Source organism: Pristis pectinata, chromosome 3 (genome assembly GCF_009764475.1).
Source record: "Pristis pectinata isolate sPriPec2 chromosome 3, sPriPec2.1.pri, whole genome shotgun sequence".
NCBI classification, from domain to species: Eukaryota; Metazoa; Chordata; class Chondrichthyes; order Rhinopristiformes; family Pristidae; genus Pristis; species Pristis pectinata.
In genome coordinates this window covers 68,411,989-68,439,058 of record NC_067407.1, presented here as the reverse complement: position 1 = coordinate 68,439,058, position 27,070 = coordinate 68,411,989, and the positions used below count along the sequence as shown (strand labels likewise).

General features: G+C 43.2%; 1 protein-coding gene across 2 annotated transcripts in view; it reads right to left on the bottom strand.

The window, feature by feature from the left end:
* cop1 (COP1 E3 ubiquitin ligase) overlaps positions 1 to 27,070 on the bottom strand; it is a 137,608-nt gene that overhangs the window by 73,483 nt on the left and 37,055 nt on the right. The window contains exons 6-13 of one of the 2 annotated variants that reach the window (XM_052012552.1): positions 21,130 to 21,198; positions 17,258 to 17,317; positions 13,739 to 13,851; positions 11,719 to 11,773; positions 11,004 to 11,115; positions 6,185 to 6,320; positions 5,743 to 5,886; positions 603 to 711 (exon numbers count right to left, since the gene is read on the bottom strand). In XM_052012552.1, coding sequence (XP_051868512.1) covers positions 603 to 711; positions 5,743 to 5,886; positions 6,185 to 6,320; positions 11,004 to 11,115; positions 11,719 to 11,773; positions 13,739 to 13,851; positions 17,258 to 17,317; positions 21,130 to 21,198 — 798 coding nt within the window. Of the gene's footprint in view, positions 1 to 602; positions 712 to 5,742; positions 5,887 to 6,184; positions 6,321 to 11,003; positions 11,116 to 11,718; positions 11,777 to 13,738; positions 13,852 to 17,257; positions 17,318 to 21,129; positions 21,199 to 27,070 lie in introns of both variants that reach the window. The other variant, XM_052012550.1, reaches the window with a different exon arrangement.

Below are 27,070 nucleotides of genomic sequence, written 5' to 3'. Positions count from 1 at the left end.
CACATCAAGTTTTTCACTTTTCTTTGGACTCCAAGGGTTAAATTATGAGGATAATCTTGAGGAAAACAGTTTAGGTATATGGCAATTATTTCCCTTGACTGAGAAGTCTTGGATTTAGGGCATTATCTAAAAATCAGAGCCAGGTCTTTCAAGAGAGAAGTTTCAGTCTCTTCTATAAATGGCAATTTTATATCCAAGATTAATGTAAATATTAAGGGACATGGGCAAAATCAGGTTATGGAGTTCACTCAAAATTCAGCCATCAACATCATTGAAGAAAGCAGGCTCAAGGACTCAAAAGATTTGCTCCTCTTTCCACATTTCACTGTGCAAGTTAATCTGCCTTGTCATTGATATCTCACTAAAAATGGTAGAAGGGCCTTCATTTTGGTTCAATTTAAGGAATGAGCTGGTTCAGACAAGATACTGAGCACCAACTGATCAGAGAATCTAATATATCCCTCTTGATAAAAGTCCATGCATGACAAGTTGAAGTAAAATTGATAATCAACACCCAAGGTTCACAAATGTCACCGTGGTTTACAGCTCAAATTACCTTTAAGTGGGAGGTAAATGGCAGTGCATAATAGATGTTACTGTACCTGGTAGACCTTTGATCTCTGCCCTGTGAATCCATCCCACAAAATCACTGTCCCTTCATAGTCACTGCTTGCTAACAAGTTCTTGTGGTAGCTGCTCCAGCTGATACAGCTGCAATCAAATCAGAACAGTCATTAGAAGCTTTGAGCCTAATTCCCTCACAAATATATTTCTGCAGACCAACAGCTTTCTACTTTAACCAACCAAAAGTGCATTCAGCCCCTCGAGTTGTTCAGTCATTCAGATAGCAGCTAAACTGTTATTGCTTCCTTTTCTGTCTTTGCCCCTTTGATATCCTTGCTCAATTAAAAGCATACAGCACGAAAACAGGCCCTTCAGTCCAGCTGGTCCACACCGACCAAGATTCCCATTGAAGTTAGTCCCATTTGCCCCATCTCCCTCAAAAACTTTCCTACCCATGCACTTGTCCAAGGGTCTTTTAAATGTTGTTAATGTACTTGCCTCAACAACTTCCTCTGGCAGCTCATTCCATATGCTGCCCACCCTATGGGCAGAAAAGTTGCCCCTCAAGTTCCTATTAAATTGCTTCCCTCTCACCTTTAACCAAGGTCCTCTAGTTCTGATTCCCCAGCAACAATTTCATTGCCACCCCTTGCACCTGCGTGGAACTCGACAATTTCATACTCAACTCTTTCTTCGCTATATCGACGACTGCATTGGTGTCACCTCTTGTACCCATGCAGAACTCGACAGTTTCATAAAAGACAGAACCAGTCCCCTTCCACTAACCCTCTCCTCCACCTGGCTGAACTTGTCCTCACCCTAAACAACTTCACTTTTGATTCCTCTCACTTTCTACAGACCCAGGGCATAGCTATGGGCACTCACATGGGCCCCAGCTATGCCTGCCTCTTTGTTGGCTACGTTGAACAGTCTCTGTTCCAAGCCTACTCTATCCCCATTCCTCAACTCCCTCTCCACAAAATCAACAACTACATTGGTGCCAACTCTTGTACCTGTGTGGAACTCAACAGTTTCATAAATTTCACCAAATTTTTACCCTGCTCTCCAATTCACTTGGACTATCTCTGACACTTCTCTGCTTTATCGATCTTTCCATCTCAGCAGATTCCTTATCCACCGACATCTTCTACAAACCCACTGACGCCCACAGCTACCTTGATTACAGTTCCTCCCACCCTGTCTCTCGTGATCCCTCTTTCTCAATTTCTCTGCCTCTGCCACATCTGTTCCCATGATGAGGCTTTCCACTCCAGGACATCCGAGATGTCCAACTTCTCTAACTGGGGCGACTGTGGTCGAGAGAGCTCGCACCATATCTCTGCCATTTCCCGCACCTCTGCTCTCACCCCTACTCCTCCCAGGCCCAATAGGGATAGGGTCCCCCTTGCTCTCACATTTCATCCAACCAGCCTACATATCCAACACATCATTCTCCACCACTTCACCATCTCCAATGGGACCCCACTACCAAGCATATCTTCCCCTCCCCATCCCTTTCTGTCTTTCGCAGGGGCCGCGCTCTCTGTGACTCCTTAGTTCACTCCTTCTACCCCACCCATCTCACTCCCACCCCAGGAACTTTCCATTGATCCTGCCATAGGTGCAAGACCTGCCCCTAACACCACCTCCATCACTCCATCCAGGGACCCAAACAGTCCTTTCAGGTGAGACAGAGATTCACCTGCACCTCCCTTTATATCATCTACTGCATTTGGTGCTCCAACTGTGGCCTCCTCTACATTGGTGAGACCAAACGCAGACTAGGTAACCATTTCACAGAACACCTGCAATCTGTCTGTACCCGTGATCTGCATCTCCCCATTGCCAGTATTTCAACTCCTTGTCCCACACTTTCACAGGTATGTCAGTCCTTGGCCTCCTCCACTGCCAGGAGAATTCCAAGCGCAAACTAGAGGAACAGCACCTCATTTTCAGTCTTGGAACCTTGCAGCCTAATGGCACGAACATTGAATTCTCCCACTTTAGGTAATTCCACCCCACCTACCATTCTTCTTCTCTTCTTCCCTTTTTTTGTCCTCTCTTCTTATCTTTTACCCATCCCCCGGTGGATCTGCTCTCCCCTCCTCCCCTGTACCTGCCTGTCACTATCTCTTACCTGCATCTACCCACACCACCTCCCCTCTTTAGTCAACCTATCACTGCTCTGCTATTCCCTCCTATTTATTGGGCTTCCCCTTTTCCAATCTTCAGTCCTAAAGAAGGGTCCTGACCCGAAACGTTGACTGCCTGCTTTTCTCCATGGATGCTGCCTGACCTGCTGAGTTCCTCCAGCATCATTGTGTTTTTCACCTGGGAAAAAGACTCTGCACATTGTGTTGAAAACTTCAATTGCCTGCAACTTCAACAGCTTTTAGAGCAGTGAATTTCAGACTCGCTCAGTTCTTGCTAACAACCATGAAGAGTATAGCACTCATTTTAAAATTATCCACTTGTTCTGGACTTCCCAACCTACTGCGCAAGCTCCCATAATTGTTTCTACTTTTCAATTACATCACACACATCTTTGAAACTTGAAGGAATAAGACCAAATCAAATCAATTTTCCCTCAATGTGATGCTTTAGTCTTGGAGTAATTCTGTTGAACCTGCCCTGGCAAGTCCAACAAATCCTTCCCCAAGTGTGTTACTTACAACTGAACAGTTCTGATCAAGGCTGCTCTATAATGCTGTGAATTGCTGAAGCACACTCTACACCACTTTGCCATCCAGTCCACATGATCAAGGACAATATTCCAATAATTTTTTTTAAAATATTGTATCTATCCAAGAATTTTTCTTCTGTCATGGAAGCTAAACCTCTCCCCAAACTCAGATTTCAAATCAAAATGATGATAAAATACGAAGTCAGGCCATTTAGCCCATCGTAATTGTTTGAAAATGCTGTCCAGTTAGTACCACACAGCCCTGAAAACATCAATTTTCAGAAACACATTGAATTTCCTCCCATTGAAATTATGGGCAGGAAACCATCAATGCGCAACAATCAATGGGCTTCTACTAAAGGCAGCCATTTATTCCATCAATCCTCTTCAGCCTTTTGAATAACTTTACTCTTCTTTATTAGAGTAAAAAGGCATGACTTTGTCAATGATTATGGCTACACAACTTCAGCAGATCCTCACAAATCTTTTCTGCCAAACTCCTCTGCTTTGATAGGTCATTAAATAGTGAAAAATTATACCATACTGCATACATCTTTAGAGTGCCTGAAAAGCTAATAAGTCAGGATTATACAGCAAAAAAAAAACACAGGCCCTTCAGCCCAAATTATCCATGCCTACCATGTCTATTTGGTTGTATTTGACCACATCTCCCTCTAAACCTTTCATATCTATGTACCACTCGAAGTGTCTTTTAAACATAATTACATCTTATCACCTCACCAGCCTCTACCACCTCCTCTGGCAGCTCGTTTCATACACCCATCACCCTCTGTGTCAAACACCTGCTGCTTAGGTCCCCTATAAATCTATCCTCTCTCTCCTTAAACACATGCCATCTAGTTTTAGACTCCCCTACAAGGGGAAAAAGACTATCCACCTTCTTTGCCCCTTGTGATTTTATAAACCTCTACAAGGTCACCCCTCAGCCTCCTACGCTCCAGAGAGAAAAGCCCCAGCCTATCCTTATAACTCAAGCTCTCCAGTACCTGTAACATCTTTGCTAAACTTTTCTGCACCCTTTCCAGTTTAATGACATCCTTCCTATAGCTGAAAGGCCCGAACTGAGTGCAATACTCCAAGTGTAGTCTCACCGACAACTTGTACAGTTGTAGCATGATGTCCAACTTCTGTAATCAATGACCTAACCGACAAAGGGAAGAATACCAAAACACCTTCACTACCCTGTTTACATGTTGGCACTTTCAGGGAACTATGTACCTGTACCCCACTGTCCCTCTGTTCTACAACAATCTCCAAGGCCCTACCATTTACTGCGCAAGGCCTGCCCTGGTTTAACTTATCACTTAACTTGTATTTTTCCAAGTTAAATTCCATCTGCCATTCCTTGGCCCACTTCACCAGTTCATCTAGACCTTGTTGTAATCTTAGATATCCTTCTTCACTGTCCACTACACCAACTTTGGTGTCATCCACAAATTTACGTTAACAACATTGTCATCCAAATTGTCAACACAGATAACAAACAACAGTAGACTAAGCACTGATCCCTGTGGTCACAGGCCTCTAATCTGAATAACAACCCTCCACAACCACCATCTGACTCCTTCCACCAAACCAATTTTGTATCCTATTGGCTAGCTCACCCTGAATCCTATGTGATCTAACCTTCCAGACTAGCCAACCATGCAGGACCTTGAAGTCCATGTAGACAATGTCTATTTCCCTCCCCTCATCAAGCCTCCACACTATCAATCATCAAATCCTTGTCCTTCCAAATGCTGGTAGATCCTGTCCCTCAGGATCCCCTCCATTAACTTTCCCACCACTGATGTTAGGCTCACCGGTCTGTAGCTCCCTGGCTTGTCCTTGCAGCCCTTCTTAAATTCAAGCACATTAGCTATCCTCCAATCATCCTGTAGCTCACCCATGGCTCAAGACAATGTAGGAATCTCTGCCAGGATCCCTTCAATCTCATCCCTAACTTCCCACAAAGTCCTCAGATACACTTGATCAGGCCCCAGGAATTTATCCACTGTTGTAATGTGGAAATGTTTACATGTATTACTATTCACTTCCCTTCATTCCTTAGCTTCCATGACGTTGTCGATGGTAAACAGTTGAGAAATATTCATTTAACACCTTGCCCATCTCCTGTGGCTGCACACATAGATGACCACATTGATCCTTAAGGGGACCTATTCTTTCCCCGGATACCCTTCTGCTCTTCACCTTACCTGCCAAAGCTTCCTCATGCCCTCTTTTTGCCCTCCTGATTTCTCACGTACCTCTACATCCCCTTTACTTAAGAGTTTCATTTGATCCCGGCTGCCTGTGCCTAACATACACCACCACCTATTCCCTGACTAGACCCTCACATCCCTCATCAACCAGGGTTCCTTAATCCTGCCAGTCTTGCCCTTCACTCTGCTATCCCTGTACTCTGTCTCCCTATCAGAAATTAATTCTGCTGACACTTGGGCACACAGATCAGTGATTACAGTTAACGTGCTCACCTGATTTTAGAATTGCAGGTCATTTCATTGACCGGATAATGAATGTCAACAGCATCCTGAATCACTGTCCCATATTCAAACACCTTGATTCGCTTTGTCACACCAGCAATTGCAAAAAAATCACAATCTCGATCAAATTCAATGCTGCAAGGCAAAAGGCAAAAATCTCAAACAAGTTGTAAGAGGTGAAGTGAGAGGACAGCAGGGATTAACTGACTATATTCTGCCATAAGAGGCATTGAGAATAATAACCAAATAGCGAGAAAGGAGTTCAGGACTATCACAACCCCTACAACAAATACAGTAATTCCAACAAAGATGCTTTGTCATAGCACCTTTTCTCTCCCACTCACCCCACCTGATTGCAATCTCTCTCAGCAGTCGCACCCCCATCCCCGCTTTTCAGGCCCAATTCCAGGTGTAATCCATCCCCACAACTTACCTAGAAACAATACTTGAGCCATTGTATAAGTCATTAGCGTAGGAGAGAGTGGCAAGGGGCCTTACTGAGCTGTACCGTGTAAACTTTGAAAGACACTCCTGAAATTCTTCCAGTTGATTAACTGATCTGGTTTCATCTGTAATATGTAATACAAAGAGTCAGTCTTATCTCCATTCCTGACATGTGATATAATTGTAACCTCAATGAATCTGACCAATATTAGACTGGGTGAACTCAGCCAGCAAGCTGATCCCCAGTTTCGCATTGAATCACCATGCCACAAACAAGCTGTTGATCTTTGCACAGCACACCCTGAGAAGGCAACCTCAAAAATGAGGTGACAATGGATGCTGCAGTTTGTTACCCTAAGGAGACGACAATGGGTGAGAATCCCATTTGACCACCTGTGAACTCCAGCAGGTTAACCTGCAAGGACTTGAAAACAAAAGGAGTTTCTACTGCCAGCTATTTAGTAGTTTTAAGCAATATAGAACATTTAAAACATAATCTAAGGGATACAATGCACATTCAACTTAAGTATATATTGTCAAAGGGATAGGCAGTATTTGTACAAGATAGTTTTTTGAGACAATTATGTAAATAGTCCCCCCAGAGAAGTGGCTGTGCTCCATCTTATTTTAGGAAATGAAACTGCACAGGTGGTGGAAGTCTCAGTTCGGAACACTTCAGAAACAGTGACCATAATTCTGCAAGTTATAAGGTACTTATGAAAAGGGACAAGGTTGGTCCTTAAACTGAAGTCCTAAATTTCTGATTTCAATAAAGAGGACTAGTGAAAGTAGACTGGGAGCAGAGGTTTGTGGTTAAAACAGTATCTGACAGACAAGAATGTATTAAGAGCGAGCAAGAGTTGAGGGACAGCATGTTCTGGTGAGGGTCAAAGGCAAAGATAGCAAAATTAAGGAACCTATCTTGCAAGAGGGGCAAGCAGGGCGGTATGCAGGAGTCTCCTGTGGCTGTCCAACAAGAAGGAGCTAGATAGGTTTCTTATAGATAGGGGAATCAAGGGATATGGGGACAAGGCAGGAACAGGATATTGATTGTTGAGGATCAGCCATGATCTCAAAATGGCAGTGCAGACTCGAAGGGCCGAATGGTCGAATGGTCTACTTCTGCTCCTATTGTCTATATCACTCTGGATACTATTTGGGGCTGAGAGGGAGAATAGCCTCTCATGGTAAAGCAACAGCAGCAGCCAGATGAGTGACATGACTGGCTCTGTTGTACAGCAGGGGAGGTCAAAGTCTAGGTGAGCAGTAGTGATAAGGGACTCTTTAGTCAGTGGCACAGATAGGAGCTTCTGTGCCCATGAGTGAGACTCCAGGATGGAGTTTTGTCTCCCTGGATGAAGGATGTCTCTGAGCGGACAAAGGACATTCTGAAAGGGGGGGGTGGGGGTGGGTGAGCAGCCAGAGGTCGCAGTCCATATTGATGCTAATGACATAGACAGGAAGAGAGATGAGGTCCTGCAAAGAGAATTTTGGAAGTTAGTAGGAAGTTAAAAAACAAGACATACAGGGTTGTAATCTCAGGATTACTCCCTGTGCCGCATGTGAGCGAGGCAAGAAATAGGAAGATAGTACAGCTAAATGTGTGACCTAGGAGCTGGTACAGGAGGGATGGCTTCAGGTACATGGATCACTGGGCTCTCTTCCAGGGCAGGTAGCACCTGTACAAGGACGAAGAATTGCACCTAAACTGGAGGGGGACGAATATCCCTGCAAGAAGGTTTGCTAATCCTACTTGGGGGTTTAAACTAGCATGTCAAGGGGTGGGAACTGGAGAAGTAGGTCAGCAAGTTGAGGGACTGAGGGAAAGGAGATTAGGTTGAGCAAGTCTGAAAGAATGGATAGGCAGGAGCAGGTTAATGAACACAGTGGTACTGAGGGGCTGAAGTGTATTTATTTCAACGCAAACAGTATTGAGGTGAGACAGATGAATTTAAAGCCTGGATCAGTGCATGGAACTACGAAGTTATCACAAGACAAGACAAAGGAGCAGAAGTAGGGCATTTGGCCCATTGAGTCTGTAATAGTTATGGCTATTACAGAGACTTGGTCAAGAGAAGGGCAGGACTGGCAGCTCAATGATCCAGCCTTGGATGTTTCAAATGCAACAGAAAGGTCTATAAAAGAGGTGGTAAGAGTTGCAATACCAATCAGGGAGAATGTCACAGCTGCACCAAGAGGGTATCCTGGCTCATCCAGTGAGGCAATATGTGTAGAGTTCAGGAATAAAAGGTGCAATCACTCTGATGGGGTTGTACTATAGGCCTATCAATAACCAGCAGGAGATGGAGCAACAGATATGCAGGCAGATTGTGGAAAGTGACAGAGCTGTTGTAGTGGGTGACTTTAATTTCCTTAGTGGTTGGGACCTCCTTAGTGCCAGAGGTTTAGATGGAGTAGAATTTGTCAAGTGCATGCAAGAGAATTTCTTAAAAGAGTAAGTAGATAGTCCAGTCAGGGAAGGAGCCACCTTAAGATAAGAATAAGGAATAAGGATAAGACCAGAGCTTGAGGGAAAGTGCTAAATTGGGGGAAGGCTAATTAGGAAATTCAGCATGTCCCAATTGACCCTCACCAATTTTTTGTAGAGTCATCCTATCTGGATGCACCACAGCTTGGTGTGGCAACTGCTCTGCCCAGGATCGCAAGAAATTACAGAGATATGGAGACAGCTCAGTCCATCATGCAAACTAGCCTCCCCTCCATGGACTCCGTCTACACTTCCTGCCGCCTCGGGAAAGCAACCCTCAAAGATCCCTCCCACCCTGGATATACTCTCTTCTCCCTCCCTTCAATCAAGTAGAAGATACAAAAGCTTGAAAACATGCACCACCAGACTCAAGGACAGTTTCTGCACTCTTTCCAGCTTAATGGCATCTTTCCTATAGCAGGGTGACCAAAACCGAACACGATATTCAAATGTGGCCTCAGTAATGTCTTGTACAACTGCAACATAACATCCCAACATCTACTCTCAATGCCCTGACTGATGAAGGCCAGCGTGTCAAAAGCCTTCTTCACCACCGTCTACCTGCAATGTCACCTTCAGGGAATCATGTACCCCTTGGTCCTTCTGTTCTACAACACCTCCCAGATCCCTGCTGTTCACTGTGAAAGTTCTACCCTCATTCGTCTTCCCAAAATGCAACACCTATCACTTATTCTAATTAAACTCCATTTGCCATTCCTAGACCCACTTACCCTCTATAAGATCCCTCTGTAATTCCCGACAACCATTTTTAATGTCAGTGAGACCACCCATTTTAGTGTCATTTGCAAACTTACTAACCATGCCTTGTACATTCTCATCCAAATCATTGATATAGATGACAAATAACAATGGCCTTAGCACCGAGCTCTGGGGAACACCACTAGTCACAAGCCTCCAGTCCAAACAAACAACCTTCCACCATCACCCTCTGCTTCCTACCATCAAGCCAATCATGTATCCAATTAGCAAGATCCCACGCAATCTAACTTTCCAGAACAGACGAGCAGGCAAAGTCTTTACCGAAGTCCATATAGACTACATCTTTCGCCCTGTCCTCACTATCCTTTACTTCTTCAAACAACTCAATAAAATTCATGGGACATGATCTCTCACACATCAAACCATGCTGACTATCCCTAAGCAACCTGTTTTACCAACTGCTTGTATATCTTATCCCTCAGAATCCCCTCAGGTAACTTATCTACCACTGATATATTTGGCTTACTGGTCTATAGTTCCCAGTTTTTCCTTTGCAGCCCTTCTTAAATAAAGGCACAGCATTAGCCACCTTCCGGCACTTCACCTGTCGCTAATGATGATGCATATATGTCAGCCATGGCTCCCATAATTTCTTCCCTAGTTTCTTATAGTGTTGTTGGATACAATCGGTCAGGCCCTGGAGGTTTATCTACCTTCGTATCTTCTAAGACATCCAATACCTCCTCTGCTGTAATGCAGACTATTCCCAAGACATCCCCATTAACTACCTCAAGTTCCGAAGTCTTCATTGTCTTCTCCATAGTTAAAAGAGAGGAATGTTCATTGAGGACCTCACCCATCTACCACAGCTCCACACAAAGATGCCCACTTTGGTCTTTGAGGGGCCCAATTCTCTCTCTAGTTATTCTTTTTCTTATAAAATCTGTTTGGATTCTCCTTAATCATGCCTCTTTTTGCCTTTGATTTCGAGTATACTCATGCATCTCCTAAACTCCTCCAGGGGTTCACTGGATCCCATCTGGCTGTACCTGACCCATGCCTCCTTTATTCTGACCACAGCCTCAATATTCCTCATCATCCATGGTTCCCTACTCCTGCCAACCTTGCCCTTCACTAACAGGAACAGGCAGATCTTCATCTCTCGATATCTCACTTTTGAATTGGCTGGGCTTTCTCCCCCTCAAGCAAAGGAGGCTGAGGAGTGACCTGATAGAATTATAAAAGATTGTAAGGGGCATAGATTGGTTAATTGTCAAAATCTTTTTCCCATGGAAGGGGTATCAAAAACAGGAGAGCATAGCTTTAAGGAGAGAAGGAGGAGTTTTAATGGAGATTTGAGAGGCAAGTTTCTTTTACATAGACAGTAGTCAATATCTGGAATGCACTGCCAGAGAAGGTGATTGAATTAGATACATTTACTGTGTTTAAAAAGCATTTAGACAGAAAATTTAAAAAGGCAAGGCACAGAAGGATACAGTCCTAATACAGGGAAATGAGATCAGTGAACTTGGTCCAAAAAGTTTGGCATGGACGCAGGATTCGTTTCTATGCTGTATGACTATAGAAGAAAGAGTCTTACCTGATAGACGAGATAACCTGGTCGAGAAATAACATTGCTCGAGATCCTCAAAATGAGCAGTTAATCGCTTGCGTCGGGAGGCCAATGTGTTGTTGTATGTTTGTCTCTTTCCCTGCAAACACAATAAAGCATCTGTCAAAGACTATATGCTAGAAGGCAGCAACAGATTTAACAAGCCCATTTGATCATCCAGTCTTTAAGCCATGCTGAAACTGCAACACCCCAACTCTCCCATCACATTTCTGATACACTCGGAATAAATAATCTGTATTCATATTTACTCATATTTAACGTTGTGCAATAACACAAGATGCTTCAGAGAAGCTGTAAACAAAATGTGGCACCAAACCATAAAGGGAGAATTGGACAGTACAAACAATGAAACATCCCGTGCTTCAACCTTAAGATCAATAAATCTAACTCCTGGTTCACCTTGTCCTTTGGATGCAAGCTCAGGACCAGAGCAACAGGCCAGGTGAATATAAAGCTTGAGGCATTGCCATGGGTCCAACAATTCCAATCCCTAGAGCACATCATAAGCCCAATGAAACCAAATCTCTGAATTAGTAACAATGGCTTCAGTGGATCTAAACTCTGGACAAGCCAAAATGTCCCAATGAAAAAGATTCTTGGGTTGGAAACTAATCATTAAAAAAAATCATATATCTGACTACAATTCATATTGGTAATGGTTGTAAATAAATCACCAGCTCACCTGTGAACTTCCACTGAAACCAGGGTGCTGGGAATATTCAGGAGAGTCCATAATGCTACTGAAAATGATACAAGAACAATAAGGAATGTTATCACAGAACAGTTATAGCAGAGGAGGTGGCCTTTCAGCCCACTGCACCTGTGCCGGTTCTCTACTGGAGCAACTCACCAAATCCACACCATTGCTCCTTCTCCATAGCCTTGCTAATTTTTTTTTACCATATATTTATCCAATTCCCTCTTGATATATCATTGCATTATTTAAATGAGCCCAAAACTAATAGCTTTGCTCTTCAGAATTCAACACAAGAACATAGGAAATGCTGGTAGGCCATACTGCTCTTTGAGCCAGCTCACTACTCATCTGATATAATTTGATCTCTGATCTGATATTCCTGTCTTTTCACACTCACCTCAATGCCCCAAGGGCCAAAAATCTTAACCTTGAATATACTGAGTAACTCGACCTCCCAACTAACATCACCCCACATTTCAACTAAACTTTGACACATTCTACTCCACTCAATTTCATTTGAAAACTGGATTGATCCCTGGGATTTAGGGGTTAAGCTTTCCTGTACCACCTCCAAGGCACGCATAACCTTCCTTACAAGAGGACCAAATGGGTACACAATACCCCAGGACATAAGTTCAAAGTTCTTTTTTTTTTAAAAAACAGTTCCAGCTTAACTTCCTTACTTTTCCAAGAAAATATTCTACCTCCCTTCCTAAATACTGCATGTCAACTCTGTTCCTTGTAATATGACAGCTGGATATCTCAGAACTTAAACATTAATCATGTCACACTATTAAAATATAGCTGTGTTCTTCTTAAATGGATAACCTAATTTCCATGGAAATCTGCCATTTCTAAAGTAATTTGGCAGAGGGAATGACAGTGAAATACAGTATTAGGAAGGAAAAAAAGTGTAGAAAGAATTGGGAGATACACCTACTTATACAATGGAAATCATACATTTTCTTATTTTGTAGGATCTGACCAAGCAAAGGTCTTAAGGTCAGACAGCTTTACAGTGCATATGACAAGTAGTCAGGTGGGATAATGAAATTGGAAAGCTGGTTCAAAAATGGCCAGGACTGAGCACTAAATATTTCTATATACAAAAGATTCAGGAAAGGTAGAGAAAGAAAGAAAACAACTATAGCAGTATTAAGGAAAATATTGAGGTGCTGGAGGTAGTGGATGTTCCTGAGGGATTAAAGACAGAGTCTGTATGATAGTTATGAAATAATAGGGGTGCCATCACACTGTCAGATTTATTCAGCGGGATAGGACAGAGGAGAAAATGTGTACAGAAATTAGCGAAGTGTTATAGAAGTGACAATGGGGGAACCTCAGTTATCTTAGTAATGGACCACTTGGATGCAAAGAATGGCACTAATTCTGTTAAATTTGAAGCTAATTGATTTTGTTGGATGAGAGGCAAGTGAAGATCACAAATTATGATAAGTGTCTTGCTGGACAAGCGAGAGATTGTTTAAGATGAAAGAGGGATTCTATTGGAACAGCTCAGTGGAGGAACATTAACAGATTAATTCACATCACATATATGCACCTCTGTCAAGGCCATTATAGCAAACAATTAAAATATAACCATTCTGCTGTAATTCTGGAGTCAAATATATCCCAGATGCGTAAAAAAGATGAATTTTATTCCTTAAAGTATATTAATAAATGAATTGGGGTTTAAGACAATCTAGTAAATTCATAATCACCATTACTAAATAACTTAATTAACTGAATTTAAACTGACAACTCTGGATCATCAACCAATTCCTCTGGATTGTTTACCCGGTGACTCAAACATTAGTTTGTTGCTCATGAGGAATGGTGAGAGTTCTATTAAAGGACAGGTTCATGGGACTCTGTTGCTTATAAGGAATAGATAATTCTGAGTTGTACCACTTATTAGAAATTGGAGCTGTCCTCATTTCTTGATCGAATCTAATGCATATTTTTATGAATCAATTACCCACAAACTGAAAAGGGTGCTAAGTACCTGTGTGATGGGGATGGTGCTTCAAACTGCGGAACTGTGCTATCCAGGTTTGGCACGCGAGTCAATTCACTCATCGGAGAATACAGACCTGTTGGCTCATTGAATATCAGACCCTGAAAGAAATCCTTACATTAATGCATTTCATTCTCATTGTTGAAAATGTTGCTCCTACTTGTCCACCTCCCTCAATCCAAAATCCTCCATGCAAAACTTCAGCATTCACTATGTTCCTTCAGTTACCAAAAAACTTGTGTCACTGCCCAAACACTGTAACAGCAAAGATAAAAGTAATAGCGTAGGTTGTCTCAAGGACCTATCCTTGGGCTTTCTCTTTCCCATGCTTCCCATTCTAGGCAATATCATTCAAAAAGAACCAAGTTCAGTCTGGTTATATTCAAGGATAAAGAAAATGCGGATATCTAAGTGCTGATGTGAAAGAAATCCAGTTTCAATGAGTTGGAGAGTTTAAATGTCAAGGTGAATTAAAATTGCAGATTGGCAGGTGAAATTTATTGAGAAATAGGAACCATGCAAGAATAGACCTTGAAGGAAAACTGCAATTTGCTTATAGTTCTTTCAATTTAGTTCACTGTAGCAGTTGATCATGATAATAGAGTCATAGCGTAATAGTTATACAGCATGGAAACAGACCCTTCGGCCCAACTCATCCATACCAACTAAGATGCCCATCCAGGCTAGACTCACTTGCCTAAGTTTGGCCCATATCTCTCCAAAAATCTTTCCTATCTGTGTATACGTCCAAACATCTTTTAAATGTCATTAATGTACCTGCCTCTACAACCTCTGGCTGCTCATTCCATATACATACCACCCTGAAGAAGTTGCCTCTCAGGTCTCTTTTAAATCTTTCTCCTCTCAACTTAAACCTATGCCCTCTACTTTTTAAATTCCTTTTCCCTGGGAAAAAGACCATCTATTCGCCCTATCTATGCCCCTCATGACATCTCCATACACCTCTATAACATCACCCCTCAGTCTCCTACACGCCAAGGAATAAAGTTTTGAAATCTTTCTATCTCATCCAAAAACCATACAATTAGGAATGTTGTGCTGCCATTTATATCCTTTAAGCCACGTGTCAGCATTAACTATGAATAGCTGATGCAGCTCTTCACCCAGGATACTCCAACAAAACCTCTCAAACCACCAACATCTACCATCAACAAGGACATGGGTGCAGGCACATGGGAACACCACCAACTACAAATTCTCCTTCCTCTCACATAGCTTTCTAACCTGGAAATATCCTTGAACTTCCTCCACATCAGCACTGTGCGAGTACTTTCGCCATATGGACTGCAACAATTCAAGGTGGCTTATCATCAATGTCTCAAGGACAATTAGCGACACCCAGACCCTGAAAATGAATTTAAATAAAAAATATTTCTGCACCCGAGACCTTGAATCATCTCCATTCTTCACTTAGCTCCTTGCATTATAAACTTCCTTGCCATTCATCTTTGAGCCTTTGTTTCCTTTGACTTCCAAAATAATTTTCCACCTTCCACAACTGGCCTTGCTTCTTTCCTATCCAAATCAATGGTCAGGTTTCCATGCCTTTGCCTAAATAGTTTAAACCTAATTGCATGGAGAGACTTCCCGCAATGATTCTGGTTCCAATTGTACTGAAGTGAAACAATCCAACATGTACAAGTCTCACCTGCCCAGGAAGGGTTCACAATACCATGTGAACTAAATCCTTCCCTCCTAGCTGCATCAGTACATGGGACAAAAGTAAACTGAAAGTAAAACCTTGTAGGGAAGACCTCAACACTGAAATGGACCACTATAGTGAGTCAGAGTCATACAGCACAGAAATGGGCCCTGCGGACCATGACGTCCATGCCGCCTTTCTGCCCATCCACACTATACCCATTCTCTTATGCCTTATCTTGTCTAAATGTCTCTTCAACATAGTAACTGTATCTGATTTTATCAACTCCTCTGGCAGCATGTTCCAGACATCAACCACTCTCCGTATAAAAAAAACTTACCTATTTAAAACTCCTTCCTCTCATCTTAAACCCACATCTTGTTTTTGATACTCCTACCATGGGAAAAACATTTCAAATACCTTACCCATTCATCATAATTTTATACATCATTGTCAGGTGATCCTTCATCCTCCTTCACTCCAGGGAAAACAAGCCCAGCCTATCCATTCTCTTCCCATAACTGAAGTCCTCCAATCCAGATAACACCGTGGTGAACCTCCTCTGCATTCTCCCCAGTGCAACCACATCCTTCCTATAATGTGGTGAATAGAACTACACACAATACGTATGGAATGCCTTAGAATTCTCCTTAATCTTACCTGCTATAGATACTTCATGGCCCCTCCTTGCTCTAATTTCTTTCTTGTACCATCCTACACCCTCTATAATTTCTCAAGGGACTTGCCTGATTGTAGTTGCCTACACCTGTCACATGCTTCCTTTTGTTTTCCTTATCAAACCTTCATCCAAGTTTCCCTAATCTTGCCATCTTTGCCTTTCACCCTTACCAGAACATGCCAGCCTGAACTCTTGCTAATGCTCTTTTAAAAGACTCCCAGTTGTCAGATGTTGTTTTACCCACAAGTATTTGCACCTAATCTACTTCCTGTTGTACACAAGCTGTTCATCGCCCCACTCCATCCCATACACTCAGAACATTATTCAGCTGCTCAAACCAGGAAGACAACACACTATCCAAGAATTGATTCTACAGTTTTAGAAATATCAGTTTTCTGTCATAACTACTGAGTTATCAATCCCAGCACAAGCGAGCTACCCATGGTGATGTGGATTTAGCTCTGGCCATAATTCATAGTGAATTGAATAACTGTCAGTGAGCATAATGCACTCAAGGTACTACTTGTCCTGGTCCTCCTTGCTCATCTGGCTGTCATCCATTCATTCGCTACCTATACATTCAAACCATGGGATGACCACCTCCAACGTGAGGTACAGTTCTCAGTCTCACGACGACCTCCAATGATCCCAGATCTCGAGTATGAGCACCTCAGCTGAGCATCAGTTGCAAGCCTGACTAAGAACAGACCGCGTACTGCCATGCCTAGGCAACCTCTGGACTCAGAGGCCAACAAAGCAGCGTAATATCTAGACTTATAGACGAGCACAATTGTTAACTTATGGACCAAAAATCGAGCTGCTGGAGGAACTCAGTGGGCCAGGTACCATCTGCGGAGGGAAATGGACAGTCGACCCAGTGCAGATGAAGGATCTCAACCCGAAACTCAACTGTCCATTTCCCTGCACAGATGCTGCCTGATCTGCTGAGTTCCTCCAGCAGCTTGTTTTTTGTTCTAGATTTCAGTATTTTCAGTCTGTGTCTGTAGGTAACAAGGGTTTCTCAAACAGTTATTAGAGAACATTAAGCTTTGTTTTCAGATCATCTGTTCTGAAGTGTTCAGAAATGAGTCTAGATTTCTTTGCTAGCATTTCAAAAATGAACTTAAACATAGGTGAAACAGTTTTGTAAAAAAAAATTACAAACCTCCACTCGTTTGATATCCTCCTCAAGAACATTCAGCTCCTTTTGTAACTGTTCCAGTTGCTGTGAAAGGAAATTTGAAACAGTTAACCTTAGCAGTAACCTTAAAGGATAAAAGTTCTGTCATAAATCCAATTTAACCCACATCATCCAGTAAGATGGGGTAACCCTCCCACCACCCAACTGTACCTTTCCTATCCAAGTACCTGTCCAAATGCCTTTTAAATGTTATAATTCTATCTGCCTCCACCACCACCTCTGGCAGCTCGCTCCAAATAACCACTGTGTTATAACTGTGTGAAAAACTTACCCCTCACATCTCCTTTAAATTTTCCCTCTCTCACATTAAACTTGCGCTCTCTAGTTCTCAACTCCCCTGCCCTGGGAAAAAGATTCTGACCTATCTATCCTTTGTCTCTCAATTATATAAACCTCTTTATGATCACCCTTCAGTTTCCTATGTTCCAGTGAGAATAAACCCAGCCCATCTAATCTCTCCTTGTAACTACAGCCCTCCATTACAGGCAACATCCAGGTGAATCTCTGCTGCACTCTCTCTATTGCCACCACATCCTTTCTATAGTGTGGGATCAGAAATGTACACAATGCTATAAGTATAACCTAAACAATGTTTTATATAGCTGCAACATGATGTCCCAATTCAATACCTTGACCTGTGGAGTCCAGGATATCAAATTACTTCTTCATTACCCTTTCCTATCCAAGTACCTGCCCAAACACCTATTAAACATTGTAACTGTATCCGCCTCCACCTATGTGGCCAATTTCAGGGAGCAATGGATTTGCACTCCAAGGTCTCTATATACTTCAATTCTCCTAAGGTCCCTGCCATTTACCTTATGTCCTACCAGAATTTGACTTCCCAAAGTACATTAGCTCACATTTGTCTGGATTAAATTCCATTTGACACCACTCAACATTCCAGCTGATCTATGTCTCTCTGTGAATACTTATACAACCTTCTTTATCTACAACTCCCATCAATTTTCGTGTAGTCTGTAAATTTACTAATCAGACCACCAATATTCTCAGTCATTTATATGTATTACAAAGGTCCTAGCACTGATTATAATTTCCAGCCAGAAAAAGTCCCACCCACCACCACTGTCTCCTATCACCAAGCTAATTTTGGATCCAGTTTGCCAATACGCCTTTGATCCCTTGTGCCTTAACCTTCTGGACCAGACTACCATGCAGGACCTTGTCAAAGGCCTTACTGAAGTCCATTTAAACCATGTCTACTGCTCTGTCTTCATCAATTTTCTTAGTTGCTTCCTCAAAAAACAGATTTGAGAGACAAACTTCTCTTTAAAAGAAAATATACTGACTCTTCCTAATCAGTTCCTGCCTTTCCAACTTAACGCAAATCTTGTGTCTCAGAATCTTCTCCAACAACTTCCCTACCACTGATGTAAGGCTCACCAGCCTTTAGTTTCCAAGCTTATCCCTATTGTCCTTTTTGAATAAGACAACATTAGCTATCCTCTAGCCTTCTGGTACCTCACCTGTGGCTAACGAAAGTGCAAAAATCTTTGTCAGAGCCCCAGCAATCACTTCCATTGCTTCCCTTAGCATCCTGTGATAGATCCCATCAAGACATGGGGGTTATCCACCCTAATGTGGTTCAATATTTCAGACTCCTCCTTCCTCATACAGATGTGGTCGATTATATCAGTGTACCCCTTCCTCAAATCAGCATCCGCATCTTTCTTGGTTTCATCCACTGGCTCCACTGATTACCCCAATGACCCAAGGGGACCTATTCCTTTCTTAGCCACCCTTTGCTTCTAATATAAAAGGTCTTAGAATTCTCCTTAATCCTACTTACCTAGGTCATTTTCATGGCCCCTTTTTGCCCCCCTAATTTCTTTGTTCTCTCTTACATCGCCTGTAAACCTCCAGTGACTTCTTTAATACCAAGCTCCTATACCTGATATATGCCACCTTTCTTTTCTTCAAACCATCAATATCCTTCGTTAACCAAGGTTCCCTAAACTTATCATCTCTGCCTCTTACCTTTACAGGGAGATGCTGACTCTGAACCCTATCTCCTTTTTAAATGCCTCTCACATCAGATGTTATTTTCTTCTCTAGCAGCTGCTCCGAATCTACCTCCCAAGTCCTTCTTACACCATCAAAATTCGCTTTCCCTTATTTAGGACCCTAACTTGAAGATCAATTTTATAAGATATCTTTATTAGTCACACAGTGAAATGCACCTTTTGCGTAGAATGTTCTGGGGGCAGCCCACAAGTGTTGCCACACTTCTGGCGCCAACATAGCATGCCCACAACTTCCTAACCTGTACCTCTTTGTAATGTGGGAGGAAACCTGAGCACCCGGAGGAAACCCACGCAGACACAGGGAGAACATGCAAACTCCTCATAGGCAGCAGCCGGAATTGAACCCGGGTCGCTGGCGCTGTAAAGCGTTACGTTAACCACTACACTACCGTGCCTGCCCATGACTACCTTGACTATCTTATCTGTTTCCATGACCACCTTGAAGCCTACTGAAGTAAGATCACTGTTTACAAAGAGTTCCTCCACAAACACTTCAATCACTGGCGAAGGGTCTCGATCCAAAATATCAAATAGTCCATTTCCCTCGATAGGTGCTGTCTGACCCACTCAGTTACTCTAGCAGTTTGCATGTTACTTCTATCACTTGCCTCTCACCATTTCCTGAGGTCAAGTATAGCTCCCTCCCTGGTAGGACTCTCTACATACTGCTTCAGAAAACCCTCTTGGATGCATTTTACAAATTCCTCCCCATACAAGTCTCTTACAATAAGGCAATAATAAAATCCCCCACTACTACAACCATAAGGTCTTATACCCTTCTGTGATCTGCCTACATCTGTTCCTCTAATTACTGCTGACTATTGGGAGGCATATAGTATAACCTCATCATAGTACAGCCCCTTTCTTATTGCTAAATTTTACCCTTATAACCTGACTGGCTGATCCCTGCAGGACATCCCCCTTGAGTACTGCTGTAATGTTCTCCCTGATCAGTGGTGCAACACTCTCTTCCCTTTTGCACCCCGTCATGTCTGAAACTTCTGTGCCCAGAACATTGAGCTGCCAGTCCTACCCTTCCCTCAACCACATTTCCGTGATTGCGCTGATCCATGCTCTCAGCTTATCAGTCTTACCTGTGAGGCTCGTTGTATTAAAGTAAATGCAGTTAAGCCAACCAACCTTCTCACACTGCCCCTCCTTTCTCTGCCCACTGGACTTGCCAGTTCTATTTTCTACAAATGAGTCAGTCTCCCCACCTGCTGCACTGTCATTCTGGGTCCCACCCACCCTGCCTTATTAGTTTAAATCCTCCCAGGTAGCACTACAAAATCTCCCTGCACGGATATTCGTCCCCCTCCAGTTCAGGTGCAACCCAGCTTTTTTGTACGGGTTATGCCTCCCCCAGAAGAGATCCCAATGATCCAAAAACCTGAAGTTGCTGGGAAAGTGAGGGAGAACAAAAATAGAATTAGTGTAAGATCGGTGTAAATGGGTGCTTGGTGGTCAGCACAGACTCAGTGGACTGAAGGGCCTGTTTCTGTGTTCCATGAGTCTGATTGAACTTCTACTTCGATTTGAGGGGCAGACTGGGCCTTGGTTTAACATCTGAACCAAAGAAATCATGTGCTGCAGTCCTTCAGTGGTGCACCTAATTTCAGGCAAGGCAATGAGAAACCACTGGTGTGGGACTTGAATTCCAGTTCAAGGGTAAGTGCTGCCCTCTAAAAACAGGTGTCATATACAGCATTAACTGCTGCCAGATTGCATCTGAACAGGACTTTCAAATAGGCCAGCTAATGGGGGAAAACTACAACAAAAAGCCAAACTAACCTCCTTCTTATTCCTTTTTGCCTCCTGAAGAAACTCCATGAGGATATGCAGCTGAGCTGCCTGTGATTCCTATGCAAAAAAAAAGTGGCAATGATTATAAATGCAAAACTCCACCACACACATCATCTTGGCCCTGTCACTGCATGGGCTGACAGAGATTCGAACATAGAAAAACTACAGCACAGTTCAGGCCCTTCGGCCCACAAAGCTGTGCCAAACATATCCCTACCCTAGAAATTACTAGGCTTACCCATAGCCCTCTATTTTAGTCAGCTCCATGTACCTATCTAACAGTCTCTTGAAAGACCCTATCGTATCCACCTCCACCACCGTTTCCGGCAGTCCATTCCACGCACTCACCACTCTCCGAGTAAAAAAAAACTTACCCCTGACATCTCCCCTATACCTACGCCCTAGTACCTTAAACCTATGTCCTCTTGTAGCCACCAATTCAGCCCTGGGGAAAAGCCTCTTACTATCTACCCTATCAATACCTATCACCTTATACACCTCTATCAGGTCCCCCCTCATCCTCCGTCTCTCCAAGGAGAAAAGGCCGAGTTCCCTCAACCTGCTTTCATAAGGCATGCTCCGCATTTCAGGCAGCATCCTTGTAAATCTCCTCTGCACCCTCTTTATGGCTTCCACAACTTTCCCGTAGTGAGGCGACCACAACTGAGCACAGTACTCCAAGTGGGGTCTGACCAGGGACCTATATAGCTGCAACAATACCTCTCGGCTCCTAAATTCAATTCCCTGATTGATGAAGGACAATACACCATATGCCTTCTTAACCACAGAGTCAACCTGCGCAGCTGCTTTGAGCATCCTATGCACTCAGACCCCAAGACCCCTCTGATCCTCCACATTGCCAAGAGTCCTACCATTAATACTATATTCCACCAACATATTTGACCTACCAAAATGAACCACTTCACAGTTATCTGGGTTGAACTGCATCTGCCACTTCTTAGCCCAACTCTGCATCCTATCTATGTCCTGCTGTAACCTCTGACAGCCCTCCAAACTATCCACAAGACCCCCGACCTTTGTGTCATCTGCAAGCTTACTAACCCACCCCTCCAATTCCTCATCCAGGTCATTTATAAAAATCACAAAGAGTAAGGGTCCCAGTACAGATCCCTGCGGTACACCACTGGTCACTGACCTCCATGCAGAATACAACCCTTCAACAAATACTCTTTGCCTTCTATGGGCCAGCCAATTCTGGATCCACACTGCAATGTCCCCTTGGATCCCATGTCTCCTCACCTTCTCCATAAGCCTCGCACGGGGTACCTTATCAAACGCCTTGCTGAAATCCATATACACTACATCTACTACTCTCCCTTCATCGATGTGCTTCGTCACATCTTCAAAAAATTCAATCAGGCTCGTAAGGCAGGACCTGCCCTTGACAAAGCCATGCTGACTATTCCTAATCATATTATACCTCTCCAAATGTTCATAAATCCTGCCTCTCAGGATCTTCTCCATCAGCTTACCAACCACTGAGGTAAGACTCACTGGTCTATAATTGCCTGGGCTATCCCTACTCCCCTTCTTGAATAAGGGAACAACATCCGCAACCCTCCAATCTTCCGGAACCTCTCCCGTCTCCATAGACAATGCAAAGATCATCGTCAGAGGCTCCGCAATCTCCTCCCTCGCCTCCCACAGCAACCTGGGGTACATCTCATCCGGTCCCAGCGACTTATCTAACTTGATGCTTTCCAAAAGTTTCAGCACCACGTCTTTTCTAATATCTACATGCTCAAGCTTTTCAGGCCGCTGCAAGCCCCCACTACAATCCCCCAGATCTTTTCTCGTGGTGAATACCGACGTAAAGTATTCATTAAGTACCTCCGCTATTTCTTCCAGATCCATACACACTTTCCCACTGCTGCACTTGATAGGCCCTACCCTTTCGCATCTCATCCTGTTACTCTTCACATACTTGTAGAACGCCTTGGGGTTTTCCTTAATCCTGCCCACCAAGGCCTTCTCATGTCCCCTTCTGGCTCTCCTAATCTTCTTAAGCTCCTTCCCATTAGCATTATACTCTTCCAGATCTCTAACATTACCTAGCTCTCTGTACCTTTTGTAAGCTCTTCTTTTCCTTTTGACTGGATTTATTATAGCCTTTGTACACCATGGTTCCTGTATCCTCTCGTGACTCCCCTGTCTCATTGGAACATGCCTATGCAGAGCTCCACACAAATACCCCTGAATATTTGCCACTTATCTTCCGTACTTTTCCCAGAGAACATCTGTTCCCAATTTAATCTTCCAATTTCCTGCCTGAGAGCCTCATAATTCCCTTTACTCCAAGTAAACACCTTTCTAGCCTGTCTGCTCCTATCCCTCTCCAGTGCTAATGTAAAGGAGATAGAATTATGATCACTATCACCAAAATGTTCACCCACTGAGAGATCTGACACCTGACCAGGTTCATTTCCCAATATCAAATCAAGCACAGCCTCTCCTCTTGTAGGTCTATCTACATACTGTGTCAAGAACCCTCCTTGAACACACCTAACAAACTCCACCCCATCTAAACCCCTCACTGTCTGGAGATGCCAATCGATGTTTGGGATATTAAAATCCCCCACCACAACAACTCTGTTATTCTCACACCTTTCTAGGATCTGCTTCCCTATCTGCTCCTCAATAACCCTGTCACTACTGGGCGGCCTATAAAAAACACCCAGCACAGTTATCGACCCCTTCCTGTTCCTAACCTCCACCCACAGAGACTCCGTAGACAATCCCTCCACAACATCCACCTTTTCCGCAGCCGTGACACTCTCTCTGATCAACAGTGCCACTCCCCCACCTCTCCTGCCTCCCTCCCTGTCCTTCCTGAAACATCTAAAACCCGGCACTTGAATCAACCATTCCAGCCCTGGAGCCATCCAAGTCTCCGTAATGGCCACCACATCATAGCTCCAAGTATCGATCCAAGCTCTAAGCTCATCCGCCTTGTTGACGACACTCCTTGCGTTAAAATAGACACACCTCAAGCCTGTCTGAACACGTCTCTTCTCTATCACCTGCCTATAGTACTTACTCCTAGCCTCCTCTATTTGAGAGCCAAACACCTCTTCCCCAGTCTCTCCAGTATGGATCCCACCCCCCAACGATTCTAGCTTAAACTCTCCCCAGTAGCCTTAGCAAACCTCCCCGCCAGTATGTTGGTCCCCCTGGGACCTGCCCCAAAAGAGGCCCCAGTGATCTAGGAAACTGAATCCCTGCTCCTTACTCCAATCCCTCAGCCACGCATTTAACCTCCTCCTCATTCTTTTCCTATACCCACTGTTGCTTAGCACAGGCAGTAATCCGGAAATTAATACCTTTGAGGTCCTGCTTCTCAACTTCCTTCCTAATTCTCTATAGTCTCTTTTCAGAACCTCATTCCTTTCCCTACCTATGTCGTTGGTACCAATATGTACCACGACCTCTGGCTGTTCTCCCTCCCCCTTCAGGATATCTTGGACGCGATCAGAAACATCCCGGACCCTGGCACCTTGGAGGCAAACTACCTTCCTAGTTTCTTTCCTGCGTCCACAGAATCGCTTGTCTGCCCACCTAACTGTAGGGCCCCTATCACTAGTGCCCTCCTCACTCCTTCCCTACCCATCTGAGCCACAGGGCTGGGCTCTGTGCCAGAGACACAGGTCGGCTGTCTCCCCCAACAGTACTCAAGCAGGAGTACTTATTGTCAAGGGGTACAGCCACAGGGGTACTCTCTAGTACCTGACTCTTCCGCTTCCCCCTCCTGACTGTGACCCAATTGCCTGATTCCGATGTTCCCGGCGTGACCACCTGCCTATAACTCCTCTCTATCACCTCTCACTCTCAGATTGTAATGCTGGCAGAGGTCAATGAAAGTTTCTTCAGTGCTACAAATAGGTACAATAGTGGGTCAAACAGCTTCTGAAGATGACACTGCCGTAACCTGTACCCATGTCCATTTCTCTACACTCTGCTGTAATAAAACCCATTGACATCAGTTTTAAATTCCAACTGGACCCCAACATCCATGATTTTTAGATTTCCACGAGCCTGTGTAAGTGTTAACCAATTTCTCTCCAATTAAGCTATCCGTCTTTGTTCTAGATTTCCTTATCTTAGAGTAGAATTTCCAAGTACCCTATCAAATCTACTTATCACTTTAAAATGCATGATCACATCAGTTCTCAGTCAAACACCTAATTACAGGTTAAGGATATAGTACAGCAGGCTTAAAGGGCCAGTTCTACACTCTTACTCCTACTTAGTTAAGGTTTGAATTCAAATAGTATTTTTTTAAATCATAATAAATATGGCAAAATGCTTCACTGAAGATTTTTCAAAATGCTACTAAATAAGTCAAAGAGATACTACCCCTTCCATCTATTGTTCCAAAAAAAATAGTGGTTGATTGGAGAATTTAAGAACGACAACTGCTTAACACAACTGGAGTAGAGCAGTTCTGGGTCACATATCTTAGGAGAGATTGGAATAGTGTTCATGCCAACCAAAAATTGTCTTTGGTTCATCCCACCAAGCAGCTCCTTGCCCACAGCCACACTGGCCATGACTGTTCAGGTGTTCATCCAGGGACTACTTGCATGCGATGAGTGATTCCTCCTCGACTACCCCATCAGGCAGTGAGTACTAAACCCCTATCACTCATTGAGTGAAATAAACGTTTCCTCAACTGCACTCTACCAATTTATTGTGTATTCCCTCACCTTGTTTGCATTACCTTGCATTCCTCCATACCGAATTCCATCTGCAACTTTTGTGCTCACCCAATCACATTGATACCTTCCCTGCAATCCAGATCTTCCTTCCTCCCTCTCAACCAAACTGCCAATTGTGGTATTACCAACATAGTGCTTAATGTGCTTAATTAATTAATCTTCTACTTTAATCTAAATTATACAAATGTACCATGAGAAGGGAACCTGTGGAATTGCACTGCATGCAGTCCTCCAGTCAGTGATGCTCCTGTCAACTGTTACCCTTTGCTTTATTCCATTGAAATACATTTTAAGCCAGTTTGCCATTTCCTTTTGGATCCAATGGGCTTTTCTGTTTTTGACCAATCTTATGTGGAATTTTGTCAAAGACTTTGCTGAAATCCACGTAGACCAAGTTAAAGGCTTTATATTCATCAACACTCTACACTGCCTCAAAAAATTCAATCAATCCTTCCAACCTCTACAAACAGGCTACCATTTTAGGCTCTACTATTTCCCTTCTAATTTACTCTCCCTTCACTTATTTTTTCATTACGACTTAAAGGGTTTTTCCTTGATATTACCTGCCAATATATTTTTCATGCACGCTCTGTCTTCTATATACTTTTTTTTCCTGAATTTCATCTCTGTACCTTGCATAAATCCTCCAGGTTTTCCATAATGTTCAACTCTTATCACATTCATAAACTTCCCTTGTATGTTTCCCCTTGTCCTGTATGGACCTTGAGCTCCCTGTGGGACCTGAAATTAAGAGCTCCTCTTTTGCTTTGAATACACATTTTTTTTGAACCGTTGAATAACCCCCACTGATTTACCTTCAAATTTTAGGTCCACTTTTGTCAAATCATACGTCAACCTAGTAAAGCTGGCCTTGCCCCAGTTTAGAACTTTTTCTTAGTTTACCTTGGTTCTTTTCTATCACTATATTAAATCTATCAGTAATGATCACTATCCCCAATATCTTCTCTCAGTGTCATTTTCTATTTGCCCAGGTTCAGTCTAAAACTTCTTAGTCACACCATCTCTCCTGATGGGCTTTTTTGCATCTTACTCTAATCAACGTGAAGAGTAAATATTCTCACAAATATTCTCACTATTTCCCAGCTAACAGAGTAAATTGGATCTCCAATAATCAATGCCGTGTGATTTTTGCACTACAGAAATTTATGTATATATTCACTTTTCTATCTCCC